The 24,354-nt window shown below is 33.5% G+C and overlaps 2 protein-coding genes across 2 annotated transcripts in view; one reads left to right on the top strand and one right to left on the bottom strand.

Moving 5' to 3' along the window:
- Window positions 1-1,632: 1,632 nt before the first annotated feature.
- On the bottom strand, window positions 1,633-4,024 carry LOC102578790 (GDSL esterase/lipase At3g48460). Its single transcript, XM_006351394.2, has 2 exons — window positions 3,323-4,024; window positions 1,633-2,391 (listed from the first exon to the last, which is right to left on the bottom strand). Exons 1-2 carry the CDS (start codon window positions 3,968-3,970, stop codon window positions 1,894-1,896), a joined length of 1,146 nt encoding a protein of 381 aa, XP_006351456.1. The 5' UTR covers window positions 3,971-4,024; the 3' UTR covers window positions 1,633-1,893.
- Window positions 4,025-14,399: 10,375 nt separating this feature from the next.
- Window positions 14,400-24,354, top strand: part of LOC102578447 (callose synthase 10) — a 56,874-nt gene continuing 46,919 nt past the window's right edge. The window contains exons 1-2 of the mRNA XM_006351393.2: window positions 14,400-14,833; window positions 20,243-20,340. Of these exons, the coding sequence (XP_006351455.1) occupies window positions 14,626-14,833; window positions 20,243-20,340 (306 nt within the window). The 5' untranslated portion in view covers window positions 14,400-14,625. The remainder of the gene's footprint in view (window positions 14,834-20,242; window positions 20,341-24,354) is intronic.

The raw sequence follows: 24,354 nt of genomic DNA, 5'->3' as shown, positions 1-24,354 counted from the left end.
GTATATAGGAAACAGTAAAGTTTCCAATTAAAAAATAAAAAATAAATTAATAGGGTAAATATGTAATCTATCATTTTAATACATGTATAACTAATACCCACATAACTTATTCCACCTTCTACCCTGCATAACTTTATACATAGATTCCCTCATAAGTTATGTTGGTATTAATTATGTAGGACTACAAAAATGCAACCAAACACCGTATAAATTAATACATGAATAACTTTTATACAGCATTTAAATTCTTACCAACCAAACGTGGTATAAGTTATGCTGACTTTTATACCTAATACAAAACTTCTACCAAACACAGTAAAGCTAATGCAACTTTTTATACATGAATAAAATGTCTCTTATACAGTAACCAAACGACCCCTAAGTGCTTTAAATGTATGGGACCGAGGTGATAGATTACTTACAAAGCTCATGAAAATCAACGAGTGCTTTATATCTTCCTCAAATATATAGGTAGTAATGTAGTATATATGCTAGTATTACGCATGTCTCAGTTTTTCCCTTTTCCTTGATGTCTTCATGGCCCGACTCTATTACAAAGCCATTAAAACAATGGGTTGGAGGGAGAAATAATCTAATTACATAAATATTTGATATTTCTATCATATTTATTATATCACCCTATAATTTAAAATAATTATATTTATCTGCCTAATTATAATTTCAAGTTAGACACACATAGATGTATGTTTTTTGCTATTAGATACAGTGGAATAGGGAGAGAGGCAAGTGAGAACAGGGGGAAGGTCCAAATACATGTGAATCACACTAAAATACATGTACCTAATGTATATGGGATACGAGATAACACGAGCGAGATGGGAGAGTGGCGAGCTAAATAGGAGGGAAACGAGTGAGATTGGTCTTTGAACAAGTGTAGTATAAGGATGAGGGCGGAAGAATAAAATCAGAATCTTTTGACAAAACAAACTAGCAGTGAATGGAGCAAGAAAATTAGAATTGTCGCCATTCTTGACTAATTTCGAGATATATATTAGCATCTCATTTATACAAGTAAAAAAGTAGTTAGTTACTTAGCTTCCCAACTGACATTTTCTTCTTTCGAATTTTCTCATGTTTCCTAGGTCAAAATATTTTTTGTTCCCTCCATCCTTTAGTTAGTTAGTACACCTCATCTTCAGTCCATTCCCGACTCTTTGTTTGATACCTTGTTTGTGATGTGTGATTTTATTTCTGGTAAAAGAAATTTTTTTTATACATAATTCAATAGTAAAGGATGATTTGACCAATATCAAAGGAACAATTGAGGTTTTGCTTTCAAACGTGTAACTTGAATTTGCGGTGGGAACAATTGTTTGGTCTTATTATGTGATTTTGAATTGGATTTTATTCCTTAATTAGAAAGGGAATTGTTGAATAATGTGATTAAGGCAATGGTGAATGCCTATTTTTAACCTTTTACGGTAATATTGAACTGCCCTACAAATTGTTGGAGAGCTTTCCTTCAATTTAATATGTTTGTCTTGATCACTTACTATCTGATTAACGTGTATCGAGTGAAAGGTGCTAATAACTATTGTATTTTAGCGGAAAAGTTACAACTTATTCAATGTAAAAAAGTGTTGTTCAAATTGCATCTTTTAAACACGCAACTTATAAAAATCAAAGTTTGTTTATTCCTCAAATGTATAGCTAGTATATGCTTTTACCATTGTGTAGAGCTCATGAATGAGACCTGACTTTATGTATAAAATCCTTCAAACAGACTCTTCAAAGCACTTTTTCAATACTTCCTCCAACCTAATTTGACGGGACAGTACGTATCATTTGATTTGACATAAATTTTAAGAACAAAAAGAAATTGAAATTTGTAGTCAAACAATTTTGAGACATGTACTGACTCGCGGCTCAAAACTACTGTTTTTTCGCTAGCAAGTAACTAAATGGAGGTTTACAATATGTCCCATTTAGAAACATGCTAGCAATAGTTTTATACATGGCTTCAGTAAGATGAACACCATCCCAGTTAATATACTGAGATGGATCCGGACAAGAGCTTGCAGAAGGAGAACCACAAGTACTGAACACTTCGAAGTTCAAATTTCCGCCACCAGCTCCACAACAACTTTTGAACACCTCTTTAAAGCCATACTTGTTTGCATTTCTCACAACTGTGCTGTATGCATTCCAGTAGTCTGCATAAACAATGACAGTTTGTGGGAACTGTTTTCTGAATGAATCTAATTTGGCTTGGATGATGCTGTTGTGGAGGATGCTGTGCTTGTTTGCACTTTCCACACATCCCATGTCATCTCTGTCTGTGTCAGGTGCCAGATACATGGACAGTGTTAAGCAACCTGTTGGTGGAAGACCTTGAACAAGTACATATTTTGCTCCCTTGTTCAGTAATGCCTGTAAATGAACCAATTCAAATATGAGATTTTTTGGCCAATTTTTGTAGAAAATAAACTTGACATAATTATAATTAGGAAACTCAAAGTTAACAGAGGCGTATTGAGGTGTGACTCACCACTTAAAGAAAGACATTTAAAGACATTAATTAAAGTGTCATTTGTCAATATCATCCTTTTGATTCTTCTCAAACTGTTCTTAAAAGTAGAGATAGTCATTATTTGTGTGTTAAAAGTAGTTGAAAACTCCATATAACTCTGGGGAAAAATAATTAATACATTCTTGAACTTCGATAAATTCATTCAGGATCATAAAAAAATGGTATTAGACAACAACGTAATGCATAAACATGTGCTCTTTAACTTGGTTTCAGTTGATATCTTTGTCACTTTAATTTTGGACATATACAAATAGACACCTAAACTTGTATAAAGTTGAATAACATACATGTCCTACGTGACAATTTGTGTGAGATATACTCGAACTGATTCGTATTATGTCACGTAGGACACATGTGTCTAGTTGTTCATACATGACTCATATTATGTCATATAGAATGTGTGTGTCTACTTCTCTAACTTTATACAAATTTAAGTATCTATTTGTGTACCAAAATTTGAAGGACATAAATATCAGTTGATAACAAATTAAAAAGCATATTTATTTATTATGCCACATAAGTGTAGTTCCACAACTGTGCGGTGGGATATGGACATGCTAAGAGTACATAATAATACAAAATGAATGAATAAACCAACTATGAGTGAGGTACAAAATGAATGAATAAAACTACTATGAGTGAATTATTTTTTGTCGGTGCAACATTAAGGTGTGAAAAGTTCATCGTCTAAGAAAGCAATAGATGCATGTAAAATTGTTGGATGCTTATATGATTACATTAGAAATATTTATGATAGCACTATATAATTACCTGTAAAAAACCAGTGAAACTTCTGGTGGCAAGCCGTTGAATTGTGTTGGGTGAAACACTAGATGCAAAGCTATACGCATAGTCATTAGCCCCAATTTCACCTACCCAAAACAGAGCATCACTAAACAACGCCTCGCACTGCTGCGGTGTTGTTGTAGAATTCACACAACCTTTGCTCTCTAAAAACCTGTTAAACCACGTGAGCTGCGTTTGAAGCGATTGTGGAGTCACATTCAAAGTGATATTGTTTTTCACAAAAAATCTGTGCCTTATAGCAGTAGAACCAGCAACAGCAAAATTAACACCATAAGTTCTATCCGCTTTCGGATCTCGATAAGGCGGTAAAAACGGCAACGACAGTGATTCCGCGACGAAATCGATGACTAATCGACCGTCGGAGTATCTGTTTGTTGGATGGTGAAAAAATGTGTTTCCGTAAGGAGGATTGGATACGTAATTGAAAGAGCTAGGGCCAGTGGCTGAGTGTGTGTTGCCTGTGTCTGTGTAGGAATCCCCAAATGCATAGATTTTTTTGAATTTTTTGGGAGTGAAAGCAGAGGAGATTGCTGAAGGGGAAAAGATCAGTGTAGTGGTCAATATGATGAGGGTGATTTTCAAAGGGATCACTACTCTAGAGAAAATAGCCATGGCCTCACACCTCAGAGTCAGAGAGCACTTTTTTTGGTTGTGAACTTTGGGAAAGTCTGAGTAGTTTATATAGATTTGATGCATGTCTCTTTTCTTGTTTTTTTCATTATATGTTTGATATACATATTGAAGCTCGATTAATTTAAATTCACGCAGCATAGACACATTTGAAGGAAAACACTTCCCACCAAATATATTTTTATGTCCAAAGCTCAAACTCAAAACCTCTTTAATATTAAAGAAGAAAAACATTATACAAAAACATGACCCTTCACTTGGCGTCAGCTGGCAACTATGACATTTAATTTTAGGTATGCACAAATAGACACTTAAACTTGTATAAAATTGAACAAATAGATACATTCGTCCTACATGACAATTTTGTGTCTTACGTGTATTATGTCATGTAGGACACGTGTGTTTATTTGTTCAATTTTATACATGTGTAAGTGTTACTTGTGCACACTCAAAGTTGGAGGGCATATTTGTTGTTGAAGTCAAGTTAAGAGTCATGTTTATGTATTATGTCAAGAAGAAACAATATACTAGTACTTTATTATGCTAAACAAAAGAAGGTAAAAAAAATCAGAGAAGAAATGAAGTCCCCTCGTATCAATATAGACATAATACATAACCATGATCTTTAACTTAGTTTCGGCGGACAATTATGCCCTCCAACTTTGGGTATGCACAAATAGGCACATGTGTCTAATGTGGCATAATACACGTAATATGCCACATAGGACACAAAATTATCATGTAGGACGAATGTGTCTATTTGTTCAATTTTATATTAAGTTTAAGTGTCTACTTGTGCACACTCAAAGTTAAAGGTCATAGTTGTCAGGTGAAGCCAAATTAAGGATCATGTTTATGTATTATGCCTATCAATATATGGTACTCCATTCGTCCAATTTTATGTGGTCTTTGTCGGACTAAGCACGAGTTTGAGAAAGAACGATTTGTTTTTAAACTTATAGGGTAAAACAAATTACTATTATTATTATTATTATAAATTATATTATTAAATGTATAAATGGAATTTTTTTGTGTTAAATAATTTTTAAATATAAAAAATATATCAATTGTTTTTTTTAATTTAAATTTATCAGATAAATTAGTATAAAGAAGCAGTTAGACATCACTATGGGTGCAAACTAGAGGGAGAAAAGAATGAGGGGGGGAGAGGGATGGGAGGATGGAGTGGGCAGATGCATGCAAAAATGTTTTTTTATACAAGATTCTTAGTTGTTGTAACAATAGAATGAGATGAATTTGCTTATTTCTTTCTTTAATCAACAAAATACTTGTTTGTTTTTTTGTTTTTCATCCGGTGTTTAGTACTCGTATTAGAGTCTGACTAAATCTGAATCACGCACCGTATGACTCATTTTGAGGGTGGTGCTCCCAACAAGATTTTCTCCATATCCAGATTTCGAACTCAAAAACTCTAATAAGAATGGAGCAATCTCTACACCACAACTCGGATAGTAATCAACAAAATCTTTACGTATCATTCTATATATATATATATATACTAAACAAAAAGTATGACCTATATAGTATTTATTACACATGGTTTATGAGAATTGTATTTTGTATTTTCTAATCATATCACCCATACTTTTCAAAAACAAGTCAGTGAAGGCAGGACCAACTCTAGAAGAAGAGGATGGAAGTGGTAGAGAACACAATTACGTTTGCATAAATAAGAGGTTGGTGGGGATTAGAAAACGCTGAATTTATGAGAAAATATGTATGGAAGTTAGTTAGTAGTTGGAGAAAGTTGTGGAGATTTCATATAAACCTTTAAATGCAACATTTAATTCGCCACCAACCGATGATTTTATTGGATGGTAAAATTAGTTGAATGCACTAACTAGAAAGGAATAAAAGAGATTTGGACACGTTAAAGCTTATGTACTTAGTAGTAGCAAAAACTGATGAGGCAATTACTCCATATATTGAGATACACGTAAAGTACTTATCAGTATTGACTAATGACTTCTTGCGCTAAGCTTTCTATTCAGTGCCAAAATATTTTATTTCTCTAAAAATTTGAAACTTTTGATCTTTTATTATAAATTGTGAGAGTTAATGACTTTGATAGTCACTCAACTATCAATTTTTTTCACAGAAAATCACCCAACTTTCATTTTCAACTCAAAAGTCACTCAATTATGACTTATTTGCATAGAAAGTCACTTAGCCTATTTAATTATTTTTTTCACTAAAATTTGCCAACATGAAATTTTTATTTTTAACCAAAATTTTAAGAACCAAATACATATTCATTTAAATCATTTAATGACTCGCCCCATTTAATCCGACCCGCCAAAAATATGATATTAAACTTTTTATTTTACCATTAGTTCTCCAAATAATTCTCTCTTGTCTCCGTCTTTCTCCTAAGCATTCTTCTTCTTTTTTTAATTTCTCAATTTCAAAATCTCTATTAAGTAGGAATTTATAATGGATTCCTCCTTTCGTTTTATCTAGATTTAGAATTATCTTCCATTATAGTCCAAAATTTCACTATTGAAGATGGAATTGTTAGGGTTTTGCTCTGATTTTCTTACTTTATTTGAAATTTATTTTTTCCTAAAAGAAAAGACAAAACATTACCATAAATGTTGTTTACTTTTCATGAAAGGAAAATATAATTTTCTTCCATATTTGGTTTATTCTTTCCAATATAGGAAAAATTTGGAGATCTATAAGTTGAAGATCCCTATTCTCATAGCATAAAACAATAACATCCACAATATAGTAGTTTAAGAGTCTTGTTTATGGGGAGGTTTATTCTCTCTAAAGTTTCAATGTTTTTCTTTATATTAGTTTTGATATAATAATATTTTGATTTTTAGTATAAGTTTTTGTTATCTGATTTATCAACTATATGTTTTGCAAATTGTAAGCTTCCACATTACGCCATAATCACCTTCATAACCCAACAAGTGGTATCAGAGCACATGGTTCAAAGATTCAATGGTTCAATGATCTAATGCTTGAATGAGGTTGAAGATAGACTCAAGTGGTTTCAAATCAATTTGTAACTAATTTGATGATAAAGAAGATTTTTTGTCCATCTACATGTGGAGAAAAGATTAAAATCATATTTTCAACATTCATGTTGCTGCATCTTTGAAAATAAAAATAAAATATTTTAAAACCATTTTTAACTCATATATTTTAAACTTTATTTTTAACCATGGCAAACAGCAGTGATGAAGACTATGTGAATAATGAAGATATCATGCATGTGAAGAAGACGGATCTAAGTTTTGTCAAAGAAAAATCCAACCAAAAGGGGAGATTTGTTAGGGTTTTGCCCTGATTTTCTTACCTTATTTGAAATTTTATTTTTTGCTAAAAGAAAAGACAAAACATTACCATAAATGTTTTTACTTTTCATGAAAGGAAAATATAATTTTCTTCCATATTTGGTTTATTCTTTCCAATATATGAAAAATTTGGAGATCTATAAATTGAAGATCCCTATTCTCATAGCATAAAACAATAACATCCACAATGTAGTCGTTTAAAAGTCTTGTTTATGGGGAGATTTATTCTCTCTAAAGTTTCAATGTTTTTCTTTATATTAGTTTTGATATAATAATATTTTAATTTTTAGTATAAGTTTTTGTTATCTGATTTATCAACTATATGATTTGCAAATTGTAAGCTTCCGCATTACGCCCTAATCACCCTCATAACCCAACATGAATATGCTCCTGAACTAAGGAGATTAGCAAGTGGATCTCAAATTAAGGGTTTCAGCTTATCACCTCAGTCCTTGTTTCATGAGGAAAGGGACACTACGTGGGTATTTGGTGTGATCTTTTGAGGAAAGAAGGTCTTTTGTCAAGTTATTATGATATAGTTGAATGAGAGTTTTGGTGTGATCTTTTGAGAATTACAATGCACCCCACAACACTTAACTTCAAAATAAAGAAAGTTACGAAATATTATGAAGAAAATGAATACATGTAATGGTGGTGGGGGGAAAAGAGATTATGAGTAGTTGGATCATTTTGGTGGTTGGAGATTGAAGAAAAGATATATAGACAAAAGGTTTCATTCCATTAACATTTATAAAAAAAAAAGTTGGAGCTGTTAAATATTAGACTTCTGGACAACTAAAGAAGCCAAGATTAATTAGGCAAGAAATTAGAAGGCAAAACAAAACAAAAAAAAACACAAAAAAGAGCAACACTTATAATCTTGTCTTGCTTTTGAGTTTATCATAGTTTTTTTTTTTTAGCCTTTAGAGAAGAAGAAGCTAGGAGAAAGAAGGAGACAAGAGATAATTATTTGGGGAACTAATGGTAAAATAAAAAGTTTAATATCATATTTTTAGCAGGTCAGGTTAAATGGGGTTGGTCATTAAATGGTTTAAATGGATATGTATTTGGTTCTTAAAATTTTGGTTAAAAATAAAAATTTCATGTCAGCAAATTTTAGTGAAAAAAATAATTAAATAGGCTGAGTGACTTTCTATGCAAATAAGTCATAGTTGAGTGACTTTTGAATTGAAAATGAAAGTTGAGTGACTTTCTGTGAAAAAAGTTGATAGTTGAGTGACCATCAAAGTTATTAACTCTAAATTGTGATTTAATTTAGGGAAAATTGTATAATATAGCAAATTATTAATTCAAATTAAATGCTATAATCACAGTTTGATTTAATTGTAACTTGTATCAAACTGTTGCCATTTCGACTCTCTCCCTAAATTTCTCGTTCGCCACTCTCGTTTCTCGCTGGGCAGTCTCTCCTCGCCTCTCTCACTTTATACTCTCCAGATCTCACTCACCACTCTCACTCGCCTCTCTCACTTTATACAAACACAAATGTATAAATTGCGTTTGTGTTTGTATAAAGCGAGAGAAAATTGTATATATAAATACATATATTTTCGTACTATACACTTATGATTATATAAATACAGATCTTCTCCTGCCCAATTTTCTTTTGTCTTTCTCTCTTTCTCGTTTTATACAAACACAAATTATACAATTGATTCTTTTGTATATGTATACCGAAACAGATTATACAATTGCTTCTTTTGTATATGTATAGCGAAATATACATATTAATAGCCATAGCAAACATAAAATTTACCATGGACCGCAATTATGCAAACTATAACTATAACATACAAATATGATTTTTATGTTTGCTATATGTGAAAGTTGCTTTTTAATTTATGGGTAACCAGACATGTTGCATTAGCCTATCAATGTACAATGTTGACCTCGCCCGCTTACACCATCTTATGAATGTGCAAGACTTTCTTAAAATTGTGTATATAGTATTGTCACGATCTGATTCCTCGAATCATGATGGCACCTACTATAATCCACCAGTAGGTAAGCCAACCTGTAACCTGGAACAACAAGTAATGGGTCTTAGGGTAGAAACTAAACAAGAGTAGGCAAAATTTAAGATAACAACATAAACAGGAGGAAGCAAACCAAAAATATATATACAAATAAAGATCCCTCCCAGAACCTGGAAGTCACTAGTACAGAGCTACTAACAAAACGAGTACAAGTCCCAAAAAGTGAACCACAGAGACTGGACTGTCTCGAAAGGTAAAAGACAAGTCTATATACACAGATGGAGACTGAAATAGTACAAAACGTCGTGTGCTCACCCGCGTCTCCGGATCAGACTACTTCAAACTGGATCAACGCTGACCACTGGTACTCGGTCCTGCATCACGAAACAGATGCAAAGCGTAGCATGAGTACCAAAACAGCAGGTACCCAGTAGGCATCATAGGTCGATTGAGCTTGAAAAGTAAAGACAATATGAAAAGAAGGAATAACACAAACCGAAGTCAAGAACGAAAATCTAACTAACAACGGAATGCACACGAGTGTAGAAAGAACTAACTAAAGTAATCTATAAGCTAACTACACCTAATTGGGCCCCCATAAGCCCAGAAGGTACACTCGTGCGCAAGTTAAATAAAAACCCGAACGGACCTCCATAAGCCTGACGAGTACACATAATAACTATAACTAAAAAGAATTGCATATAAGAACCCAAGAATGGAGAACATCGAACCAGAACCTTAACCCTAATTAGTAGAATCTGACAGTATGGAGGCCGGACCTTGAATCGAATGCTCACTAGAAGTACCCAAGTAACCAATCACAAATATCAAGTATTTGAGGCCGGAACTCTAACCGGATGCTCTATATAAGTATCTGGGCAATAGAGGCCGGACCTTAAACCGGATGCTCTATATAAGTATCTGGGCGATAGAGGCTGGACCTTAAACCGGATACTCTATTTAAGTATCTGGGCAATAGAGGTCGGACCTTAAATCGGATGCTCCATATAAGTATCTGGGCAATAGAGGCCGGACCTTAAACCGGAAGCTCCATAAAGGTGCCAATGTAGCTGCTGAAAGAGTCCTAATCGATCCACGCTCATAAATGTCTGTGGGACGCCGTCCACACTTAGCCAATCAATGTAAGTCCTTGGAGCCGAATCGAAAATCAAATTCAATTGCGAAGCAGAATTAGCGTCGCCGACGTAACTCGTGAAGCCGTAACATTGGGGAAAAATAAGGATAACTATAGTCGGAGCAAGCGTATCGCCTAGCTAAGGCCCAAACTATCAGACTCAAGTCTGCTACACCAGTATACATGGATCTAAGCCGGCCGAGCGATGTCGGGGCAAAACTAAGGCCTATCGGGTCCGAATCATGTATTTCTTAGGCAAGCCCTAGTCAAACCTAAACTAAGGCCCAACATGCTTCAAATAAATAGTAATTAAGCATGCAAGCACTTCACATTGAGAGGAGGGTCAATTAATAACACAAAGCATGCTCACAATTACCGATAATTCTCGAAATAGACCAAAAACATGATTTCTAAACACCTATGCATGATTCAATAACTACCAACCCAAATTCCAACTAATCAACATGCATTCACACTCTCAAGCTCAATCTAAGCGAGGGAAACTGTAGCCTACCTGTAGGCCGATCACACGCGCTCCAAAATCACTTCTCCGGAGCTTTCCCTATCCGAACGACCTCGAAACGCTGCCCCGCTATAAAAATAGAGTCACAACGTTATTACGGTCGTTTAGACACCAAAATCACAACAAACGGAGACGGGTCAATTTTGGAGTCAAAACGAGAATCGTGGGACCCGCACCGAACTGTCCAAATTTGACTCTGTCAAGACACCCTAGCACCCCAAACTTGTGTGCTAAAATGGAACACAATTCGGTGCTCAAAACATAGCAAAACCGAACAAGCAAGAAAATCACACTTTAATCAACTTAAAAGAAAACATTGCAGCAGTCTAAACTCTATCTACAAGGATCTAATGGTGTCCAGCACTCTTTGAACACTCTACAACGAAGCCAAGACAATTTCCAACACGTAGGACTTCGAATCACCCAAAACCGAGCTAAAATGAGTGAGATATGACCAAAACAAGGATGCCCAAAACAAAAACTCGAAAAAGGGTACAACAGTCAGGTTTATCGCGAAATTTACTTCAAACTACGTGCATCCGACAACTTACGAACACTCTACAGCGAAGCCACCAAAAATACAAAGCTCCCGCACTTTGAATCGCCTAATTCGGATGAAAGATGAGAGAGTTATGAGGGTTTGAAGTTTGGAAAAAATGTTGCTGATTTTCTGCAATAATTTCCAAAACTAAAAAAAACTCCGACGGGGTTCTCCGATTTCGTTCGAAACCACGTGCACGCAAACGAAATATGCAACCATACCAAATTTGATATTTCGGACTCAATGGCACAGTCACAATTTCCATACGAGGTCATCTTGACAAAAAGTGGGTCCCACACCCAAATGTCATTTTAAGTCAAAAACCACAAAAGAGCTCAGAAAAATATCAAAAACCTCGAGACACAAAAGAAGGGTCCATCTAGACCAAACTTGACATTTCGGAGCTAACCGCATTGATGAAATTCTCATCCGAGCGCGTTTACTCAGAATGTTGACCAAAGTCAAACTTAGGCTTAAACTTAAAGTTAAAACGCCTAATCGCACTGACTCACACTGAAAAACTCGGGAGTCATGCCGACCATGCTACTAGCCTAAAATGACCCTTCCGGAGCTGATGGAATCGTCAGAAATGAATTATAATGTCATCTTCTTAAACTTTTGATCGAAAATGATTGTTCAAGGTTCATAAGCTCCAAAACACAAAAACTCGCACCAAGACCAAACGAACGACCAGGTGACCGAACTATCAGTCCCAGCAAGTCATAAATGACTTGGGGTCACTATAGGAACGCTCTAAACGACACACAGAAATCAAGACACAGAAATGACCAGGAGGGTCATTACAAGTATCTATGTATCCAATAATAATATGCACTGGTGTATTTTGTGCATATCGTATATCAATTTCCTCCGGTATATTCAATATTAGTTTCACGTATCCAACATAAAATGCATTAGTGTATTCAGTGAATTTGTGCTTAGTATCCGGTGTATATGTGCACAAGTATACATTGGTTTTGAGAGGACATTGATGCATTCATTGTATTTGTGCATGAATACATCAATCTAGTATTAAATTTGTGATGTATCCATTATACCCATGCATAGATACATACTTAAAAAGATGAATATAAAGATATAATTATCCATATACATATTTTTGGTGTAATTATGTCGTAACCAATGGCCATTCAATGGTTACAAGAATGGCGGTGGGAGTAGTAGGTTCTCATTCATTCTTAACTAAAGGTTTTAGGTTCGAGTTCTTTTGGATACGAAGTCACCTTTATTAGTGAGCATTTTATCCCACAAGGTAAACTTTTTGACCCAAACAATGGGTGAGGGATACAAAAATAATAATAAAATTACAATTCTTTACACTCTATCTTCTAAGACTTCAGTTACTTGGTCTTGTCCATAATATATTTTTCTCATCATAAGTTAGAAGTTTCGTAACACATTATTCGTAATGGTTACACTCTTCTTCTCCTTCTTCATTTTTCTCTTTTATGTTTCTGGTCTTTATTCCTTCTTCTTCAATGATCAATCATACATTAAAATTTTGACGTGCCCAAATGTGAATCGTTTCTAACGAATTATACATCAAATGACTTGAAATATCGAGAGAATTTTAGATCTAAATTTTGAGAATTGAGACTAGTTAGATTAGATTTTTAAATTGGTTGGGATTAGATAAAAATAATTAAAAGTACTTGCAATACAATCATTTTTGTTTTCGAAATCACCTGATTGTTCATAATCAATCTACCCTTTGACTCTTTCTTATCCTTTTTCCTTCTTCTCTAATTAGCCTAATAAATATTCAAAAAAAAATTAGTTTGATAAATTGTTAGTGTATACTTCACGTATAGTTAAGATATATTTAATTTTTTGAGTGTGTCGTAATGTATAAGTAAGTTATATTCAACCTTCGAATGCATAATGAAGAATCAATATATACTTTTTATGACTTTTGACTGTTTTTGTGTAAATAAATATAGAGAAACTTATATAAATCCTATTAGTTTAGGAGTTAATTACTTAGATAACTCTAGTTTGCAATATTACATATATTACTAGATTTTGATGCGTTCAGTTACATTCAGATACATCCATATATATCATATATGTATCCCAGGATACATGAGGTCAAAATTAGGTGTAATTTGTTCAAAATACATTGTATCCAAGTGAATTCGCATGTATCTAAGATACATAACAATTCGATCGCTCGCCTCCCTTGCTTTTCTCCTATCTCGCTCGTTACTCTCCTATGTATTTGGTATCCTAGATACATGCGAATCACACGATACTTATAGATACATATATCCTGTGTGATTCACATATATCTGGGATACATAACAAATCTCTCTTGCATCCTTCCCCATCTCGCTCGACTCTATCCCTATTACAGTGTATCTGGTAGCAAAAATACATGTAGCTAAGCGTATATCCCTCAATAGATGGTATGAAACTCTTAATTAATGGTAAGATACATAATATTTTAAAAGTATACATTAGTATATCCGATAGTGAAGTATGTTTGACCACATAGTTTCTCCATAAAAAATGACTATATTTGTTGTAAATATTTCAATTTAAATTTAGTCTAAATCTCAGTACTACTAGATACCATATGAAAAAAAAAATCTGTTCAAAAGGGAAAAAGTTGGATCTAAAATTTGTTCAAACTTCAAACGAGCCCACAACCCGTTTGATGGTGGGCCCACAATCTTATTTTATAGACCACCATATTTTCTTACATCACAAATCAACCAATAATAATCCTTTAAATCTTGACTAAAGTTGAAATTGTTGACAAGTGTTTGTTTAACAAGTCAAAAAGAGTGAAATATTGAATTAAAATGGACCAACACACAGGCAATTACTTTACTTCCTTAATCTACATGGTAAAGGCTGAAAGTTTAAAGAAAATTCCCACCACGCGTTAGAAGAAAAAAGTGAGAAAAATACTGAGAAAGAAAGAGAAGAAAATGAAAAACCAAAACATGACATTTTCACCGATTCATTTCATTTCCTATTAGATCTGAGACGTTTGAATTCAATTTGAACTTACTTTAGGGTTCTACCAAAAAGATAAGCTGATTGATTCGTAGAGCCCTAGGGTTTTGTTTTCCTTTTTTTTTTTTTGAAGATGGCGAGGGTTTACGAGAATTGGGATAGGCTGGTACGAGCTACGTTACGGAGGGAGCAGCTCCGGCAGACCGGTCCCGGACACGGAAGGACACCTAGTGGTATCGCAGGTTCTGTTCCCGATTCGCTTCAGCGGACTATCAACATTAATGCGATTCTTCAAGCGGCTGATGAGATACAGGATGAAGATCCCAATGTGGCCAGAATTTGTAAGTTAAACGTGCATTTCAGCGTTTTTTTTTTTATTATCTTAAGCTTTTTATTTTTTGTTTCTCTTCTATTGATTTGTTGTAGTTACTTATTTGTATTGTGAATGTGAAAGTTCCTATTGTTCATTAAGAGTGTTTGGTTTTCTACAACATAATGTGATTCCCCATGACAGAAACACATTTTTCTATACACCTGGAACTTCATTGGTGCATAAAAAAGAAACTAGGGAAGTGATATGACCCACATGAGTGCTAGTGGGGCTACATCCGCAAATATCTCTTCTTCTCCTTCACTGAGTACGGTTTTTCTATTATGAAGTGCAACTTTCATCCTATCATTGGATGTTGAGTGAATGTTGGACCTCTACAGCACAATATTTTCACAAAATTAATGTTAGAGATATACCAATGCTTAGATGAATGTGCCATTTTAAAAGACTGGAAATGATCAAGAATAATCACTTCCAACAAGAAGGTGATACTTGCCCAACAAATGATAAAATGAGAGAAGTCACATGAGATGGTTTAGCCTTGTCTTATGCAGACATCTATATACACTGGTTCTTAGGTGTAAATATTATGATGATTGAAAAATGATAAAAGTGATATTACACATCGAGTGACATTAGGGGGGGGGGGATTGTCTCGAAAGACCTACTATCAATCACTAGATTTAGTATGAAACAAACCACAATAGATATAACGACTTAGTTATTGTTACTACACTTACATTAATTTAAAAGAGTCTTAATTCTGGTGAGAGATTTTCCTAGCCGTGTAAGGATAATTGTGAAATTTAGAGATCCTCTAGTTTTGAAGATCCCAAATTTGTGGTAGGAGTTAAATTATTTTGTAGGCGTTAGGACATAACTTGCAAATGTTGTTTTGATGTAATGATTCCAGTGAAGTTATTCTTTGAAACTCAAGTTTGTGTTTGTGTTGCAATTTTTGCAAATCATACATTGCATGAAGGTGATGTTTGGATGCAATTCTTCAAAATTTGAAACATAACTTATACCCCACAATTCGATAGGAATTAGCAATTATCAAAACTTTTCTTGCTTCACCACATTCCTACAAAACAACATTTTATCAAAATTTTAAGATTTTTTTTTTTTTTTTTGAAAATGACCCCTCACAACTTATAAAAGGACTTTCCAAGCATATAAAGCTTTAAAAATATAAAGAGAATAGAAGGGATTTTCGGTTTTCTAAGGGGAAGAAACGTGTAGTTTGTGTGGGTTAGGTAGTAAAGTTTTAGTGAAGTTGGGTTGGATTGTGAATTATAAACTTAGAGAATTTTTTTTCCCAAAAAAAAGGTCCAATGGTCAAAATTTCACTGAAATGGGGCCTTCAAACATAGACCGTCAAAATTTTATGATGTATTTGTTAACCATGTTGTCAGGGCCATCCCAATGTGGCTTACCATCTTCACAGAATGCCTCCCACCTCCACCAACAATAGGTATTAAGTAACTTTGTCTACCAAGGCTAGGACAGATGGGGAGAAATCACTTAGTGTTTTTGTCTCTGCTGGGTTTTGCACCTGAGACCTCATGGTTCTCAACCTACTTCATTGATCACTAGGAGACACACTTGGGTGCTAGATAAAAATGTAATATTTTGAGTAGAGGTTGAAGTACCTAGCAAAATTGACGTCGAAACATTTTTTTAATAACCGCGATGTCTGGACCAACTTTTGCGTACCTCGACTAATCTACGAGATGCCTACCACTTCCCACCAGCAACAGGTACCGGTTAACTCTGTCCACCAAGGCTAGGACAGATGGGAAGAATCACCTAGTTTTTTTTGTCTCCACTTAGTTTTGAACCTCAGACCTCAGAGTTCTCAATCACTTCATTGACCACTGGTGTTCAAACATTGTTTTTTCAAATAAATAATAGGCATAACACATAAACATGTCTTTTAACTTGGCCTCAAGTGGCAGAATTTCTCAACATTGTTGGAAACTTCAATGGACTCCAGGCTGAAGAGGATGCATTATGGTGGAAAGGAAGCAGCAAAGGTATATTTAAAGTAGGTGCAGCTTACAGGTTGATGGAGCAACCAAGTCAACAGATTCCTATCTGGCCATGGAGACAAATTTGGAAAGGCAGAATTCCTTATAAAGTCTCATGTTTTAGATGGCTGCTAGCTAAGGAAGCAGCTTTGACACAGGATAATGTTATGAAAAGGGGGATAACCTTATGTTATAGGTGTTCTCTTTGTGGAGAAACATCAGAAACTGTTAACCATCTTTTTCTACACTGCAAATTTACTCAACAATTATGGAGGGTATTCTTAAGTCTCAAAGGCATATCCTGGGCTATGCCTAGGAGAATTACTGAAGCCCTAAAAAGTTGGGAGGAGGCAGGAGTGCTAGCTAAAGACAAAACGAGATGGAGAATTATCCCTGCTTCAATCTGGTGGGCAACCTGGAAAGAGAGAAATTCTAGGTGTTTTGAGAGCGTAGAGAATAGTATGCAGAAAGTTAAACTCAGCTGCATTTTGTTGTTATGTTTTGGTGCAATCAAGTATACTCTAATGAAACTGTCTCTATAATTGATGTTTTAGATTCAATTTAGATTAGAATAGTGGAGTTTTTGGAGTTCATCTGTATATAAGGTTTAGTACTGCCCATGTACTATTGTGTTATAATACAAAGTTACCAAGTTTCAAAAAAAAAAACTTGGCCTCAACTAACATCTATGTCCTCCAATTTTGGATGTGCACAAGTAGGCATTGGAACTTGTATAAAGTTGAACAAGTAGACACACACATCCCTTGTGGTGTCCTACGTGGTGTTCCACGCGAATTGCCACATAAGACGCATGTGTCTACTTGTTCAACTGTGTAAAAGTTTAAGTGCATATTTGTGCACATCCAAAGTTGGAGAGCATATATGCTAGTTGAGGTCAAGTTAAAAGGTATGTTTATGTATTATGTCTAAATAATATTTGCAAATACTATGCATGTCGAAATGGTACATTAGTTTAAAATGAAATTGACCTTAATTAAAAAAATAGTTACAAATGATTTGTGTAGGCAACTCGGGACCTCAGTTGGATTCAGGCATAGTCAATTATTTGATATATGAATGATATGGTGTGCAAATGTTTATAGGATTGAGTGTTGTGTGTTTAACTTAGGGTACTATTACACCAAGTCAACAATGCCTCAGTTCCAAAGAAGTTGGGGTTGGCTAATTGAATCCCCGCTTCATTTAAGCGATTTTGATATCCTTATCATATTAAATAAAATAAAGTGAAAAAATAAATCATCTATATTACTTTAAAAGCATGAAGGTTCTTAGAAATTTTGATTGGACTTTTTTCCCTTCAGTAAAAAACTGTTCTAGTGACCAAGTTGTCATTTACTATGTCATAGTGATTACATTATTTTTTTTTTGTTGAGAAAACCGAAATTGCCATATATACAATTGACTTTTCTTTATTTAATTAGGTTTAGGGTTCTTTAAGTTTTTCTTTGTGTAGGAGTTTTACCATCGAGTTGTTTTCTTAGTTGATGTGTTGGTTATGTTATAAAATTTAGGATTCCTTTATTATCACTAATACTTATCACTTATGTTGTTTTTTCTCTTTGTTTCGTTTTAGAATTTGCTTTAGGTATCTAGAATATAAATCAAGAAAGCTTAGAATAAAGAGGAGCATGACCACTATTATAAAAGAAGCCACAATTCTACATTGTTTATCATAAATATCAACACATAGGTCAGTTTCAAAAAAAAATATCAACACATAAGTGAATTTTATTGTGATCCGAGGTAAGATTATGTAATAGTAGATTGATATTTGTGTTTTTTTAATATATAATTGCAGTGTCTTATTATACATTAAGAAAGTCACATTCTAAACTCATTTTAGGTTTAGAAGTCTTTTGTGTTTTTTAATAGAACTTAGGAAAAAACACAAAATTATTAGCGTATTGTGTGTTGAGTTTTTTAATCCTTTGAAATAGAGTTCACATTGAAGGAAATTATAATTTAATTATTTTCCTAGTATTTTAAAAATTCAAAATCAACTAAAGTGTTGTTATACAATAGGAAAAGCAACCCTTCGGGTGGCCCAGTGGTTTGAGCTTGGGACTTCCATGGTGGAGGTCTCAAGTTCTAAACCCCTTGCCAGCAAAAGCAAGGGGTTTGCCTTCCGGGTCGAGTTCGTCGCACCAGGCTTGCCTAGTGCGGGTTACCTCTCCTATGTGATTTGCGAGCTATTGCATAGGAGTGGGGGTTTTACCCTGTGTGCACCAAGGGGTAGCTGCTGCGGGTTTCCCTCGTCATAAAAAATAAAATAAAATAGGAAAAGTACAAAATCCCTTTGCAAAAAACTGTTCAAACTTCTTTTTCTCAAATAGAAATCAAAATTAGGGTCCTTCCATGAATGTCAATAATTAGTTTTTAATCACAATTAATAAAAGGATGTGCTTGAAAAGCTTGGTATAATTATTAGGAGACATAACTAACAATAATATACTTATATGAGTTGTAATAATATTTAAATTGTAGCTTGTAGTGAACTTATAATTCAAATATTGCTATGTCTACTTTAAATTTTATTAATTAGCAATGGTCTTATGAGACACGAAAGAAGAGGCTATGTAGTGATCGGCATTGGAGTTAAATGTATTTGTTGTTTGAGTATATGTTATTTATCAGTATTTTATTTTAGAATTTTATTCTATCAATGCACACATTATATATCTTTGTAAGACATGCTTTCTTCTCCTTTATTGGTCTAGATAAATATGATTTATTAAATGGAGTCACATCTATTTACTGGTATTTTCTATTTTACATAATTTTTTTTTGTAGTGTATACAATTTGTAATTGGCGCAATGCACACGTGCAACACGCGCACATAAACTAGTATATATAAATGTTTATGTGTATATAAATAACAACAACTACAACAATATTAGTATTAGAAGTTCTCTAATAAGTCTGAAACCTATCCTCAACTATTAGATATCAATTATATTGATCTTTTTCTTTCATTGTACCCTATCTTTAGCTAAGTCTTCATTGATACCAAAGATAATGTTTGAAAATCCCAGGATTCAATTTTAGATTCGTTGTCTGTAGTTGTTTGTGTCTCCTTTTTGTAAGATGTTGTAACAGGTTTGATGTGCTTTCAATAAATGATAATAATCTAGAGGGCTACCCCCAATTTCTGGATCTTAACTTTGTTCTTGAATAAACTTAAGAAAATTTCAAAATTTTGATGCATTCCTGGTTGCTGTTACACACTTGTGCACTGGATTTATTCTTTGTTTGGGTGAGCATAAATTTTAGTGGTAATTCATCTGGGCTTCTAATGCTTATCTTAATTTTAAAATTTCTTTTGGTTCTAGCTGTGATCTTTTTTCTGAGATTGTTTTTTTTGCTCAAGTATGTGAGCAGGCATATTCAATGGCGCAAAAGTTGGATCCCAACAGCGATGGTCGAGGTGTTCTTCAATTTAAAACTGGATTAATGTCCGTTATTAAGGTATTTTTCAAGTTGAAAATGCTAATTATGGACCATTTTAATTTAAGGCACTTAGCTAAAATGCCGCATTGTTGAAGAAAGTTATTCATTTGGGCCACGTGGTAGTGATTGGGTTTATATTTTACACTACAATTCCACAAAATCTATGAAATGATCAACCATGTATAATTTTCAATTTTTTTTTTGGATAGATTAAAATATCAGAAGTAAATATAGAAAAGGAAGATAAAAAATGAACCTTCTGCAGCAAAATATTCTGATTGAAAAAGTGAGATCGAAGAAACTCCTGGATTGATCACTAACTAGTATACCTCTGATATATAGGAGTTTCCCTTATCCATAAAATCTTACTTAATCAAAAAAACGAGATTGAGGAAACTCTCAGATTGATTACTAGCCAGATACCAATAATAACTCTAGTATCACCTCTGAAAACTTGATTTTCATAACTGAGATTCACTCCTTTTAGTAGATCGGTCAAGTAAGATTCACCATCAGTCAATGAAGAAGGCATGCTTCTTCACGTGGTTAGCTACATTTTGATGGTACATAACATTAAAAAGCGTAAGGTTGTCTACATGTGCTGATGTTTTTTATGTAAGAGGCTGGTGAGGACGTGGATCATATTATGTTACGTTGCAAATTAGCCACAAGGTTATGGGAGGATATGTTTTCATGGTTTGGCGTCACTTGGGTAATGCCAAGATATGTGAAGGAGTTGATACTCAACTAAAATAGTGGAGCTAGGAGAAGAAGGCATAAGGTATGAAAATTGAAATGTTATTTCTCTTGCTCTAATGTGGGTCATTTGGAAAGAGAGGAATAAGAGAACTTTTGAAATAGTGGAGATAAGCTTTGCTCAATTGAGAAGTAGTAGTCTCCGATCCCTTATCTTCTGCACCCATGTAGTTCTTGTTTGTATAGAGAAGTGGGTGTTGATACACTCAAATCGCACCCTAACTATGGTGCAAAGCTATTGGAGTCAAATATAGAGCCCAACAAGGTTGAGGTCGAATCCCACAGGGAATCTTGGGTGTCGTGTGAAAGATGTACTCTGTAATTTATTGACCAACTTAACTTTTACCCAAATTGAAAGTTTTTGTAATCAATTTGCTTTTCTTCATCAATTGATTCTGCAAAAAAAGAAGTTTTTGTATTTCAAATTATGCATTAAAAGCAACAATTAACTAGGTAGGCATTTGGACATACAATTTTGTCTCGTGATTTGAAATTATGAGATGAAATCAACGTTTGGACATGCGATTTCATTTTGTGATTTCAAATCATGGGATGAAATTACAAATTCTCTAGAAAGCTTGATTTGGAAAATTTTATATCATGATTTCACATTTTTCAAATATAAAAATTAACCCAGATGTTTATATTTTGTAAATAAAATCCACCATTTTATATCTATGTAACTTTTTGCGAGAATACCAAAGTAATGATGATATATTCATGAAATATGAACATGATGATATAGTTACTAATGATATTGACCATGTTCAATCTTATTAAAGAGTAGTACACTACATCTCATGTTTAATTTTATTTTTTTATTGAACTAATTTGATAAGTAAATATTGTATTTTTTTAGAATAGCATTGTGATAGTGTATTATGCTTTTGTCATGAACTTTTTCTTATTTGGTAAAGTTGTACAAGGAATCGAGGCAATTGTGATAGTTATCGCAACTCATGGGATTTTTGTATTTATGAGCAAAACATACAACTTAAAAATTCAAATTGCATGTCCAAACAAAACTTCAATTTCATCTCATATGATTTCATATCATGATTTCATCTCACATGGCCAAAGGAACCCTAAGAGTTGCAACTAGTATGAGTTAAGGTCTTGGATTGCTTCCCTCACCTAGGTGTAATTCCTATTGGGTAAACTAAATTAGCTTGATTAGAGATTTTTCTCGTTATGGTCGTCAATAGCTTAAACGCTTACTCAATATTTCTTAATATTGATTGGTCTAACTCAAAATCACTTTCTCAAGATTAAATAGTTGAAATTGGATAATTGATTAGTGACCCATGTTGGGTAATTGCTATCTCTATCTCAAACCCGTTAGTTAAGCAATATCAATCTTTTGATTCACCTAATTTCTTGTTAGCTAATTTACCCAACCTTAGTTTATCGTCCTCAAGGAAGAACTCAGGCAATTTGGGGATGAATCTATGTTTGCAACCACAAATTCACAAATTAAGCATGGAGTTAGCTAAATAATTATCATCCCAATCATATTCAAGCAATCAAGTAGTTACCCATTAGGAATCACACACTAGGGTTGGTTTGCAACCCTAGAATCTAAGTTTAGCTACTCATAATAAAGAGAAAATGAAAGGGAAATTGAAGAGAATATAAACATAATTATATTAAAATGAAGAATAAAATTGCAAACACTATTGTCTTCAACTTGTTCCTTGCTAAGATGGCAAAAGAGAGCATTCTACACTTGAGTAAAAACTAGAATGAATGAGAAAAATCCTAAACTTCAATTTAAGACCCGCTGAAATTTCGAATAAAAATGCCCGCATGGGAAGTTTATGGCCTCGAACTGAGTTCATTCAAACCTCATTCTTTAGCCTCTAGACATGGGCTAGTTCGTGGCCACAAACTAGTGTTTCTGTTGTAAGGCATTGCTAGTTTGTTGGCACTCTCAACAATTTCTTTTCTTGTTCTTCCTTTCTTTTTCAAGTCACTCCTTTTTCATCATATGATCATCCTTGAGTGCTCCTTTACCTGACATTCACCAAAATAAGGTAGTTTAGGCTATTAAGAGTCCGTTCGGATTGACTTAAAAAAAGTAGCTTTTAAGTCAAAAAATAAAAAGTCAAACTTAAATGAGGGGGAGACCTACTTTTGATTTTAAACTTTTTTAAAGTCATTTTAAACTTATGTTAAGTTATTTTTAACCTTGCCAAACACTTCCAAAAGCTAAATGACTTAAAAGTAGGAAACAAACTCTAAATCATTCTTAAGAACGTGTAACCCACAAGAAAAGGCATGAGTAAGTTGGTGATTTACCAACTTATCAGGTCTCTTTTGGAGAAAACCATATTTTGTATGTGTCTCCTTGGTATATGCTTGTGTGTGACCAAGTTGGCCTTATATATATATATATATATACTTGTTTTTTGACACGTGCGTTGCTCGTGATTACTAATTCAGAAAATATATGTTATAGTAAATAGTATTGCTTATTTTAGTGAAGGTTTGGATAATAAATTTAACACAATAATATTATAGGTTCATTTGTGAATGTTCAATGTGGATCGTCATATATATTTCTTTTTCACGCGAACCTATGGAGATGGTGAATGAAAATTTTTATTAGTTAAATGCAATAATGTATATATTTATTTCAATTTGAAAAAAGATATTCAGAAGCACATATTACATCACAAGAGAAACTGTTAATAAAAACAATTGAATTTAGACTACATCATGTTAACTTCATATATTGGAACATTACATACTAATGTATATATTAAGCAAAAAATTAATTATTATATTATCAAAATTATTTTCCTCAAGTACTCGAGATTTTGGAACATACCCTCTTAGGATAGAGCGATTTACTTCATCAGAATAGTGGTACGTGATATTCCGCTAAGCTTCGAACTCACTAAACGACAATAAATCATACAAAATTTTTAAAATTCAAGAAGAAGAATAGTAGAAAATTAAAAAAAATGTGGTATGAGAGGAAGCCCCTCTATTTATAGTAAACAAATGGTAGTATGAAGAAGTGTGTTTTGTGTCTTATCTGAAAAGTCATAATCTTTCCGAGAAGTCACAAGTCATAACTATTTGGAAAAGTCATAACTCATCGAAAAAGTCACAACCTAAGTTAGGGATATTATAGTAATTTAACATTCAAGTTAGGAGTTCATATTTTTAAGGTAATATAGATTAAATACACTTTATGACGCAATTTCAAATAACTTAATGATTATATTTGGTAGAATCAGAAATAAAACAAACACAATATATGCAAAGAAA

This window comes from Solanum tuberosum, unplaced genomic scaffold, assembly GCF_000226075.1.
Source record: "Solanum tuberosum cultivar DM 1-3 516 R44 unplaced genomic scaffold, SolTub_3.0 scf00127, whole genome shotgun sequence".
NCBI classification, from domain to species: domain Eukaryota; kingdom Viridiplantae; phylum Streptophyta; class Magnoliopsida; order Solanales; family Solanaceae; genus Solanum; species Solanum tuberosum.
This window is presented reverse-complemented; position numbering and strand designations above follow the sequence as displayed.

Excerpts from the sequence above, each read along its gene's own strand:
- LOC102578790 (XM_006351394.2), bottom strand. The coding sequence starts at position 3,970 with ATGGCTATTTTCTCTAGAGTAGTGATCCCTTTGAAAATCACCCTCATC. Across the intron at positions 2,392-3,322 it reads GTTTCACTGGTTTTTTACAG|GCATTACTGAACAAGGGAGC; the intron begins GTAATTATATAG and ends GTTCATTTACAG.